The sequence below is a fragment of the Plectropomus leopardus genome, chromosome 15 (assembly GCF_008729295.1).
Source record: "Plectropomus leopardus isolate mb chromosome 15, YSFRI_Pleo_2.0, whole genome shotgun sequence".
NCBI classification, from domain to species: Eukaryota; Metazoa; Chordata; class Actinopteri; order Perciformes; family Serranidae; genus Plectropomus; species Plectropomus leopardus.
In genome coordinates, this window is record NC_056477.1 from 20,028,235 (window position 1) to 20,040,676 (window position 12,442).

Consider the following 12,442-nt stretch of genomic DNA (forward strand, 5'->3'; position numbering starts at 1 on the left):
CCCTCTGTGTCTGCTTGAGAGAGTGCACACTGTTACATCATACATTTGTTGGAAAGATGTACAGTATGATAGCACATTGTGTATGTGAGAGAGCGAAAGCTATACTATCAGTTCAGCAGAGGAGTCTGTGGCTGCAGAGAGGAATCCGAAAAGAGAGGACCTTGTTCTCTCCTGACGGGGACACGTTGCATCAGAGTCGACTAAAAGCTCCATGTTTGGGAGTTTATTGGTTATTATGCCAAGACACACTCTGAGATCCCCTCTTTTATCAGTCAGAAATGCTGTTTGTTTCAACTCTTTGACCACTGTTTTCCTTGAATGTCATTTTGGCATTCTGAGGGGGTGTTTTTTGTCCTTGACTCAGGACACTGGAAAAAAAAGAGTTATTATGCCTAATGTGCTCTGTGCCTCTGTTCTGATCATTATAATGAGGCCCAGTGTGTTTATGTCTCTCCTGTGTGTAGTTGTGTAGCTGCCTGTGTGTGGGTGTGAGTATGTGCCTGCCCGTTGAAATACACACTTGTGCAGTTTTGTGTGTTTTCTGTTTTGTGGACTGGCATTGGGACTCTGGCTCACCTCATCATGCTTAGAGGGCTTTCTGCATGTGTCACAGTTTCAAACTCGATGGCAAATACCAGCCTCTGTTACTGTAGCCCACTCTCACTTGCCCTCTTTACTCTTTATTCTTTCTATACACCTTTTCCTTGTTGGTATTTACTTACGCTTATACACACGCAAACACCTTAATGCTTATGGCACCAAGAATGAAAAGTTTGCCTTCTGTTATCTCTGTCTCTGAACCAGCAGCACTGCTCCAAAAATAACCTTTTTTCTCTCTTTCACCTCCCCCTCTCTCTCCCACTCCCTTCTCCCCTTATACTGTAAATGTAGATGCCATCAATAATAAATGTTACAGTAGAAACCACTATTTTCTACACTTGCATCAGTGATGTGTAAGAGTCAAGACAGACACGAATTGGGGACAGTGATATATTTCATAAGCTTATACCAATTGACTTGAACAGCCATCTGTTTATCATGAGGAGGGAGTCGGTTTATGGGGAAAGAACTTGAAAGAATTGTGTAATGTTATGCTATGTAGGGGGGTGCCACCAAATTTCAGTTTCAATTATTATTATTTCAAGTCTGTTTCTCTTGTAAGCAAGAATAAGGGATACGCTTTAATTTGCAGTGTGCACTCAGCATACCGCTCCAGTCACAATACAGACAAAAGGTATAAAAGATTGTTAAAACAGTCTTGTTTTGGAGCTTCATCATTTTGTATTTGAGTGAAATCACAGCCGTTGCTTACAGACTGCAGAGACAGTAAGACATAATTGAATTCTTAATTTGAGTGGTATCCCCCAGTGATCTTGTTCTGAGAAAGATCCTTTCTGTTTGTGTGTGTGTGTGTGCGTGCAAAAATATGAATGCACATGTGTGTCTTTGTTGTTCAAGGCCCTGCTAAAGACAGCAGAGGCCACGCTGTTCTCTAACAGTTGTTTCTCCTCCTTCCTCCTCTGAATTGGACCTCTTACAGACGGAGGTAACTCAGCGTGGGCTCAGTGTGGCCCAGCCCCCCTCCCCTCTCTAGGCATGCTCTGTCCGTCTGTCCACTCTGTTTGGTGGAGCGTCCTGCGGGCGCTGTCTTTCAAGTCTCTATCACTGAGTGTGTAGTGTGCATGTGATAAAGTCACTCTTTCATGCAATGCTGTGAATATACACATGCTAACAGAAAACTGTCAGTTAAGTGTGTGTTTGTGTGTATGAAAGGGAGAGCTAAATTCACTTTGTTTTAAAACGATTAATACATTCAGGCTGTGTTACAGACATGGTTAATCAATAGTGTGTGTTTGTGCTACAGTCTCTGGTGATGTTTTTCTTCTCTTTCTGTCAATTTCACACTGTGAGTACGGCCTCTGGTGGAAAATGTGTTTTGTACTAGAACTGACTACCCACTAATTGCTTGTCACTACCACCCTCACCTGCCTGTACGGCTTCATGTGTATGCAGCATTTGCATGACTGTTATTGTGATAAACCGTCTATCCATAGTCATCCTTATGTACCAGGACTATTTTTAACGTGTGTGTGGAAGTACAGTATGTGTGTACTGTATTTGAGCACAGCCAGTCTCTGATTGAGTTACACCCACACACACACACACCTACTTGCTTGCACACACACAAAGCCACACCTGGGACAGCTGTAGAAGCCATAAGGCTTTTGTTGACTCATGTGAAATGTTTTAACATAACATCTTCCCTCTATTGTTGTGACCTAAATGAGCAGAAGATTGCCCAGGAGAGGGAGAAGTTTGCAGATGAGGACAGCATATTTTACACACTGGGAGAATGTGGCCTTATCTCCTTCTCCGACTACATCTTCCTCACCACTGTGCTGTCTAGTAAGTACATCCTTGACCTGTACAGACTCTACAGAAACCTAATGGATCTTATAATAATAATATCACCCCATTCAATCCCAAATCATACACACTGATCATAAATCAAATCCCCAAAAAAGATCTCTTCTTGTCTTCTCTGCTCACAGATTTTTTTTACTGCATCAGTTAAGTCACAAAGTGATTTTCCAATATGATATTATTATTATTAGCCAGGTTGTGTTGCTTGCAGTCTGTTCAGAATGATCTCCAGTACTGTCAAAGTTAATATTGTGTGTCTTACAAGCTAGCAGCCTCTGAGATGTTTCACAGAATCAGTTTGCTTTCGCTGGATCTGGCATTGGTGGTGGATACAGGGAGTAAATCTCACACAAAATTCTTCCTTCTAAATGTGTCAGAGTTCATGATAATGAAACTCTTGACTCTTTCCTCTCCAGTGCCTAGTAAATTCATATCCCCAAGCTTAGCGCGACCATTTATTATAATCCGTTCATATGGAGAAAGTCTCTGGGGGACGTTTTCAAGGACAAGTCATTTTTAAGCAGACAGGGCAGCATGCCTTATGGTTGGTTTCAATCCATTTAACACGGCAAAAATAGTACAAAGGAGGACATATTTTGCCTAACAGACGCACACATTGGTTCAGGGCCTCATAGTTGTGCATATTTACTGTTTTTGTACATTTTGAATCCTTTGTCAGATAACACTAGATTAATCTTTAATATTTCCCTGAAAGGAGTTGGGTTTCCAAAGAAATAAATGTTCATAGTAGTATGCAATAGTAAAAATGAAGCATTGAAAACAAACTATAGGTTATACTATAATGAAGAATGTAAATATTATTGCTGGCTCAGTTTTTCATCACATAAACAGTGTAGGAATTTTAGTCTCTTGTACACAAACAATTGCCTCTGTCCAAAAAGGTGCGACATGTAGAAGCTAGGGCTGCACAGTATGTGAAAAACAATTATATCTGGACTATTTTTGACGGGTATTGTGATTGTATTATGCTTTTTTTTTTTTTTTAGCGGGGATGGTTATTTTTGCATTTCCTTTTTACTGAAAAAGATAATGATAAAATGATGGATATGTGTTTTTTTTTCAAAAGAGAATGTATGAGAGAACCACTCAGATTATCGTTACATGCACAATTGGCCATAGTTGTCGAAATAAACACATTCTACTGTATGCAGTGGACACGGATATTTAAAAAGAATCAAAATTCCAAAAATAAACTCCTGCAAAACAAATACACATTTGTCAATGCATAGATTAAGACACTAAATACTAGCGTGCGATCTCCACATCTTTTTTGTGACACCTTTTAAAATGCTGCCACTCTCGCCATATTTATAGCCCAGTCTAGGACTGAGAGAACCCCTTCAGACTTCCATCCTCTGAGAAGAATCTGTCTGCTGATCATGAAAGTAGTTTTTACACAACTTCTAATGTGTTTGTCTCCTCCTATTAAGACTGATCCATTGCTTAAAACAAATAATCTAGGGCTCAGTGGACATCTCTCAAAGATTATTGTGTATCCTGCACCATAATTTTTGAACAATGATTCATTTCTAATGGTCAATACATTTTACCTTTGTCAAGAAAATGAATTTCCTGTGTTTTGGATATAGCACTTGACCATATTATGATTCAGATAATATTTTGATAAATTACACAGTCCAGATAGAAACTATAGATTTCAGCAGCTGTGTGATAGTTAGCTGAGAGCATGCATGATGGAAAATGTACCAAAAAACTTAAATATAATGGCACAAATGGTTACATTAATTTATAAGTGCTACACTTGAGATGTAGACATGTGTATCAATATGAAGGGTATGCAGGATTTTCAATAATGTAATTTTATGAATGTATAGCCCATATATCTGATATGCAAAACATGCATTTGCATTAAGAACTGAACAGAAGCCATATGTTTCTTCTGTAAGTATGCATATTGTATAGTGAGGAAAAAAAATGTCAATATGTTCCTATTAACTAAAGACAGATTGTGTTTGTATGTAAAGCTCTGAATGTAGGCACTGTTTTACCAGCCGTTTCCCATCTTCATTCTGTCATCATCAGACTGTGGGTGCTGACACTGTGAACTGACCCTCGTTATCCTGCTGTACCAAGAACAAATGTCACTGACTCTGGTCATGTGGCCATTAAAGTGAAGTGGGTGTTTTGAACAGATGTACAGCAAAGGCCATTTGCAGAAAGTGTACACAGGTTTAAAAAATCATTAATGCAAATGTAGCATCGCAGTAGATCTCATTAGACAGTGCAGGCTCTGATCATTGTGCAGTTTGATGGCAAAAAGATCATCTTATGTGTCCTGTGTTGCACCACTGGTGGGCAAGATGAAAGCGGGGTCGATCCAGTGTGACGCGTCGTTTCCATATTGTGTTGTATTGATTTCAGAATGTGTTTTTTTGTTTCCTGTGGTGTCCAGCCCCCCAGAGGAACTTTGAGATTGCTTTCAAGATGTTTGATCTGAACGGTGATGGAGAGGTGGATCTGGAGGAGTTTGAACAAGTAAGACTGAGATCTGTCAGCAGCACGTTTCTGCATACAGAAGTCACTCACAAAAACGCCCACAGTCGACATATTGAAGGAGACATAAGGTTAAAACAGCCAGCCCACACATTTGAACCATGCTGCATCTACAGTAGCGACTGATTGCATTACAGTAACCAGTAAGTAACACGTACTGGCAGGCACTAAAGGTAGGTCCCTGAGTTGATGTACACTACTGTGACATTTTCTCAGCGGGAACATATAAGTGCTGTACTCTGCACTCTGTGATATATCATTTTCTTCACCACTGGATCTGATAAGGTTAATAATATACAGTATTACATACAGTTTTATTCGGATAGAGGTTTAAATAAAAATCTTGTAAGTAAGATAACAAATTAAGATCCTTCTTGTATTTAATTGTAAAATAAAGTAACCAAGTAAATTGCTCTGTATTTTATTTTTTTTACTAGACTTTTAATTGATTTACATACTCAATAGAATAAATAGTCACAACTACTTCTGATGCCTAGTCTCCTGGCTGACATGGGACCCTCTCCATCCTCAGGTCCAGAGCATCATTCGCTCCCAGACCAGTATGGGCATGCGACACCGTGACCGCTCCACCACAGGAAACACCCTAAAGACAGCCGGCTGCAGCTCTGCTCTCACCACCTACTTCTTTGGAGAAGACCTAAAGGGAAAACTCACCATTGGCAGCTTTCTGGAGTTTCAGAGGAAACTGCAGCATGATGTGCTCAAACTAGAGGTAATAAAAGAGGAAAGTGAATGAGCGGAGGAAGAGTGTGAGAATTTTCATCTACTGGTTTATTGTACTGGGCAATGAGGAGAAAATGAAACAACACAATATTTTTGACCAAATAGTTTGATATTGATAGTGCAACGATATTGCACGGTTGACTCTTGGTGCTTTAACAATATTTAACAGAATTAATCATCAGTAAGGTGGATATAATTATGGAAACCCAGGAATGGACTATGAAATTGGTCTTTTGATCATTATATTGACGTTGTACCACCTTGTACTGCAGTTTTTAATATTTTTATCTGTCACTGACATGAAGATATATTGAATATATATATATTGTTTTACTAAACCTTCCCTGTTACCATTTCAAAGCAAAAGCCCTCTGATAACGTTTATATCAACAGAATCCCTTCAGTTGTTAATACAAGAGTTTTTTTTTGTGAAATATTTGCATGATGACTTGCATCAACAATACAGTGGTTGCACGGCTTAATATGTCAAGTATCAGCTTTATTAGTGAAAAATACAGTAGTTACAGCAGCAGGCAGCTCTGGCAGCAACAACAGTGTGAACACTGAAAGTTTGCGAGCCGGAGCAGATCAATGAAATAGCCGTCACGCGCTGTTCATGCATGCAGTGTGGCCCAGGTGCTAATAGGTAAAGGCGTATATCCAAAATCTAAGACAACATGTAGTCTCATATCACAATATAGATATATTATCAATATATTGCTATATTGATATTGATATATCTTAACTGTACTATTATGTACAGTTATGGTAGATTAATTTGGACGCTATGGTTTTGCTGTAACTTGTATATCTCATTCTCTGCTACACCTATTCAGGGACGATAGACAGCAGACTCTGAGGAAGTAAATATTACTGTCCCTGCTCCATTGAGTCCCACATACAAATAAACCAAAAATGTTCTCGAGCCAGGGGAAAAGAGGATGTGAGTGATGGCGAGCGTTATGCACAATACAAGGAAAACAAGAGCAGAGGATGACAAAAGCGCTGTGTGGATTGTCTGTCAGCGTTGGTCAGTGTCACTGTCTGAAACCTGTGACAGTTAAGCATAAAAGCCATCTTCTATCTCCTCCGAATGACACCAGCCCCCTCTCCCATCTCCATGCCTCTACATTAGAGGCAACTGATCAGTGTTGTTGAGCATATGGTTATTCTAATCTATTTAATTATCGTGGGCAATGTCTCGCTGATACACTGAACCTTAATGGGTGCCGTCGTCTGAGGCTCCAAGAATAGGACTCAGAGTCAGAGCATCTGCCAGAAAGAAAACGCTATCTGTCAGGTCTTAATGATACCACCATGCTCAGAGAGGGAAATCATAACACCACAGATAAGGCTGACACCAACATGGGTAATTCAATTCCTGAAGTCTCATGTGCTTGCCCTCAGTCCTCTCTTTGTTTGCTGAGCCTGCATCTCACCCCAGGCCACATTCTACCAGCTGTAGCTATTTCTTTTTGCAGGATGCTCACTTACTTTCTCTGTAACTCATTTATACTTCTTTTTTGATGAATATCTCTCTGGTTTTAGAGCATTATGTATACATTTTAAGAACACAGGAATGCATGATACTTGTCCCTATCAAGCCTGTTTGTCAATGTATGGTTACAGAAATGTTAGAATAGAACCAGAGCTATTGTCTTAAAGCGTGTCCAGCCCAAAACTTAAATCTCTTGGTTGACTCTCATCACTCTCATGGTATTCAGGGTTCCTGTGGTCATGGAAAACTACAATCTTGTTAGAAAAAAATCCTATAGTGATCTTCTATAAATAACCTTCCAAGTAATGTAATAATGTAACATAACTGCAAATTTATTTCTGTAGCTGTTAAAGTAATGTAGCTCTGCTCTGTGTAGTTATGCGTCAATGCCATAATGTATGTTTCTTCATTTTCTGCCCATGTTTAGTCTCAGGTTCGTATAGAGTTTCAGTCTTATGTGTGTGAAAAACACCTGGTAAATGGGGCAAGAAAATGAGTTTGGCACTGTGATTTAACATGTATTGTCAGGAATCTGTAAGTTTCTATACCTATGCCCCACTAAAACATTTAAATTCTACTGCATTTTTTAATTTGAGCAATTAAAATGGGCTTTGCTCCATTTTTACTTGGAGCACTAATGTGCACTTTGGTTTTGTCAAACTGCTCTGAAAGTAGAGCATGGTAGCTTGAAGGTATGGAGCATTCTTAACCAAAGGGCCAACCAAACTATTGGCTTTCACACTCTGGGAGCTCTACTGCTTCGTGTCTGCTGATAACGACTAAATGAACAATTGGAGTTAAGTACTATACAGTTCTTTTCATGTTCTACATTGTGAATTGTCAGGTCCCTGAAGTGTGGGAACCCTGAGAGTTGTTTCTGGCAGCAGTAGGCAGCTGTTTTCAGCAGAAAAAAAACCTAGAAAACCTACTGTATGCTACCTGCACATTGCCAAATTAAATGCAACTTCACCTCACAAAAGGTAGATCCTCCACGGGTGCATGAATGGTCAGGTCACCCCTGAATTCTTAACTACAGGCTTATTTTGGCTTAGTCATGAGCTGCCTCTCACAAGTACGATTAATGAACATTTTGAGACGTAGGCGCGTTCAGAGAGAAAGGAGGGAGGGAGCTGCATGGCTGTCAGAACAGCCACAGACATAAATCGACTGGATTGACCTGACACAGCCAAGGCCCACTGCTGTTGAGGCATGCTGTAGTGGAACATTGTAAAAAAATGCACATGCAAATTTAATGTCACAAACGTCAGCTCCAAGCATGATTCAACTTGAAGCTCGGCGCCAGTATTTACTGTTTCTCATCTGCCCATGCCCTCCTTCTCTTATTCATTTGTTTGTCCCTCTGCGCAGCACTCAATGTTTATGTGTCTCTCTCCTCCCTGCAGTTCGAAAGGAACGACCCTGTGAACGACAGAATCACCGAGCGACAGTTTGGGGGCATGCTGCTGGCCTATAGCGGCGTCCAGTCTCGTAAACTCAAGCAGATGCAGAAGGGTTTGAAGAAGATGTTTAAGGATGCACAGGTAGATAAATCTGAGTGCACTTATTCATAGAACTCTGACATAAGTGATTGGTGCTCTGTGGTTATATATGGTGCTAGATTTGTTGGCGTGGAGTGTTTTAACTAATTGACCTACATGCGAGAACGTGTGACAGACGGTGTGTGCCTCAGGGGAAAGGAGATTGTGCTGGGATGTTGCAAGTGTGTGAGAGAGACTGGATGAGAGGTAATACATCACTGGGAGAGGACGGCACATTCAGAGCCTGACGTTATCCACCTGACAGAAGCTCACTCTCTCCGACTCTTTTACCTTCCATTATCTCTGTTTGTGGTGACCAAATACAGAGCGGCCAGTGCTCAGCAGGAGGGCATAATTACTCCAACTCTCTTTGAGCTTCTTTGATAAACCTCTTTCCTGTCAGTGTCTCGACAGCTTCATACTCTGATTGTTTCAGGCTTTGTCCTTCTCAGTAGCTCATCTTTCAATACACAACTCCTTATACAGTTCATATATTTTACTCTGTATACTTTTTTTAGTTTACTGCAGATGCATGTTCTTTTTTTTATGCCTCTGCACTGGCAATAGCAGTAAACAAGAAAACCTAGTGGGAAATTCTTCATATTTGACACAAACTTTCACTAGGACTTACCAATGAGCTGATTAGATTTTTGTGGTTGGAGGTGAAGGTCACTGTGACCTCATCAGTCTCATTCTTGTGAATGTGATATGTCAAGAACACCTTGAAGGAATTACTTCAGATTTGGCAGCAGTGTTCAAATAGACCCGAGGATGTACTGATTTATTTTTGGTGGTCAAAGGTCAAGGTTACACTGACTTCAGTGTTTTGGCCATAACTCAAGAATCTTTGGTTTCCATCTTAAAACTGTTGATTGTATAGATCTCCTGCGTATGAAGCAGCCATGTTTTCACAAAATTTGATGTAAACTGTAAGTGCAACTTGACTGGTGCGTGGAGGCATACAACCGTGTGGTGGTTTATCTAGTTTTACAAAAACAGTTTTGACTTTCATTCCTGTAGACATCCTTTCAGCCAACACCACCACCTTGCTCTCAGCAAGTAAAACAGCCCTGCTGGGACAGACAAACAGAGGAAAAATGTAAAAATATTCAAGATTTAAAAGGGCTCTTCAGTATATGCCCGTATTTTTTCCATTTCCAGTGTTTTGCTTGAGCTGTGGTTTCGTGCAGGTTGTACTTCACTGTAATAACCCCCATCAGTCAGCTGACTGAAGTCACAGCCCTGCATATCATATACCTAGAAGTGTCACAGCAAAAATACAGTTACCCTTTTTCTCCCCTTCAAAGAAAGTAAGCATCACGTGAGCTATGATGAGGCACATTTGATGGTTAAATGCAGTGTTTAGCAGAGAAAAGAAAAGAAAAGAAAAAGCAGGGAAGCTGCTGTTCCTCCCAGGCATGAGAAAAAGATGAGACTGGTGCTGCTGAGTTGTGTCTCTCTGAGGAATTGAACCGCAGTAAGCATCTCTCTTTCTCTTTCCCCCTTTTGCTGTTTAGCGCCTCTTTTTCCATGCTGCTGTCTGTCTCTCAGCATTGGCATAACCTGCAATGTAAATGAGAAAAGTGTTATTTACAGCCTGGGACCAGCTGCTCACTTTTCTTTGCAAATGAGCTCATCAGCGGTGTGGCAGCTGTCTGACTGTGAGTCTGTTCATATGTGCATGTGTGTCTTAGACCGTCTGTTCCTCTGTCCGTCCTCAGCATACTGTTCATTCGTGTATGTCGACTGCTTCTGCCCTCCCTCTCTGTTGAGCTGCTCTAAAAATGTCATTGTGAAATCGCAGCTCTTGTCATGACAATGTTTGGCTTATTTTTCACGATTGCGGTGCTCTGACGGCTCAGGTAAAGCCTGCAGGAATGATTTGTTTCCGATTTGTCAGAGTTTCTCACCCTGACTCATTTTGTGAATTTCCCCATCCTGTGCAGGGCATCACCTTTGAAGAGGTTGAGAATTTCTTTACTTTCCTAAAGAACGTGAATGACGTGGACACGGCGCTAAGTTTCTACCACATGGCTGGAGCCTCCATAGACAAAGGTACACCCACATTTGCCCTTTTCCTCTGATGCTCTCTGTTTCCTGTTAATTACTCCCCTGTAGACTCAACTGCTGTCACTTTGATCCTCTGTCTCTCAGAGCTGTTAACACTCTGCCAGCCAGATTCACTTCCCACATCTCCTTTTGCCTGGCTTTGCTCCCAAACCTTGCTTAAGCCATTCATCATCTATTTGTCCATCCACCCATGTATCTACTGCCTCTTCCTCCAGGCCAGCAGGAGAATGCATGCTTAAATCCAAGAACCATGATCATGCACACAGGAGAGCTCACTTTGCTGGCTACTGATGCTCACTGACACATGGCAGCATCATCACAGGGGGAGGGAGTGTAAATTTGGGACTGGGCTGACCCATCATTACATGGTTGCTCTTTTTTCTTTTGAAGCATCAGAAGTGTATATATCGTCTGTAAGCTGGTGACTGGAAGGTTTAACCAACACTTCCTAAGTAGCCTAATGGAAGACGTTAAACTTGTAATCCGTATGATTTTAGTCCTGTTGATGTGGGAACACCTGTGATTATCGTGGTAACAGCAAGTGCGATGTAATGCTACAGCAAACACACACTGAGCAGCCACTTTGTCAGAAATACAGCAGAGGAGCTGGAACTGTTTACAGTACAGCTAAACAAACTCCTGCTGTTTAAATAAGACGTCAGCTAATAATCTGCCTTTTTCCATCATCTGTTTCATGCTGCACACTATGCAGTAGCAATTTTCCATGCAACCCTGTTAAAGCTGATTATTGTGCTGAGGAGCTGGAGGTGCTCAGCAGGTCACCTGCAGTTTTTCATCTAACAGCTCACCGTGGCTGCTCTGTCTTGTTCCCTTACTCCCTTGTTACATCAAAAACTGATCTGCTGTCTAAAAATGTAAAAAAAAAAAAAAAAGGAAAAAAAGTTTATAGATCTGTTGTTGATAACTAATCACAGTTAACGCTAACCTAACCTTAGTCACTCTTCATTTTGATTAAATAATACAATACATGACTACATTTGTCATACAGAAGCGTGTGTAATCACAGTATCCTGGATGAGTCTAAACAATTGTTGTGTAAGTCTTTGTGCAACCTGTAAAACACTGGAGTCTACACAAATACAAGGTCTTCGTCTTACAGAATGTAAACCTTCAGACACCCCGGAGCTTCTTTACATGCCTGCACGCAGACAGTTAAAGCCCTAAAGGTCTTCAAAAATACAAAAACATCACCAGCCATGAGTCATACATTCGTACAATTACTATTAATTTGCATGGTGACATTCACATATGTCCCTGTTTGATATTTTTTCAAGACACTGTGGATTCTTCACATATATTGTATAATACAGATCAACGACATTCCAGTGTCTCAAAAATGAAGACAGAATATCTCAATCGCGTCCTGGTGGCCGGCTGCAGTATAGGTTTCTAAACTCTGTTCCCATCATTTTAGCAGATGAGACATGGGCTAAACTTAATGATCAAAGTTCACGTCAGATAAGTTTCTCTGTATGAAGAGGCGATTACTAAATGTAAATAATTTGTATGACTATTGTAAGAAATATGCCGACCATTAATGGTATCATAAATGGGGTTTGATTTCATGAAAAAGTCTTAAGCATTACGATTTTAGACAGACAGTTGACTGTGT

The 12,442-nt window shown here is 40.6% G+C and overlaps 1 protein-coding gene across 4 annotated transcripts in view; it reads left to right on the top strand.

Moving 5' to 3' along the window:
* The window catches only part of micu1 (mitochondrial calcium uptake 1), a 40,581-nt gene that overhangs the window by 24,916 nt on the left and 3,223 nt on the right, over positions 1-12,442 (top strand). For 2 of the 4 annotated variants that reach the window (XM_042502741.1, XM_042502743.1), the window contains 6 exons: positions 1,541-1,546; positions 2,292-2,406; positions 4,859-4,941; positions 5,492-5,692; positions 8,605-8,742; positions 10,686-10,794. In XM_042502741.1, coding sequence (XP_042358675.1) covers positions 1,541-1,546; positions 2,292-2,406; positions 4,859-4,941; positions 5,492-5,692; positions 8,605-8,742; positions 10,686-10,794 — 652 coding nt within the window. The remainder of the gene's footprint in view (positions 1-1,540; positions 1,547-2,291; positions 2,407-4,858; positions 4,942-5,491; positions 5,693-8,604; positions 8,743-10,685; positions 10,795-12,442) is intronic. The other 2 variants (XM_042502742.1, XM_042502744.1) reach the window with 1 other exon arrangement.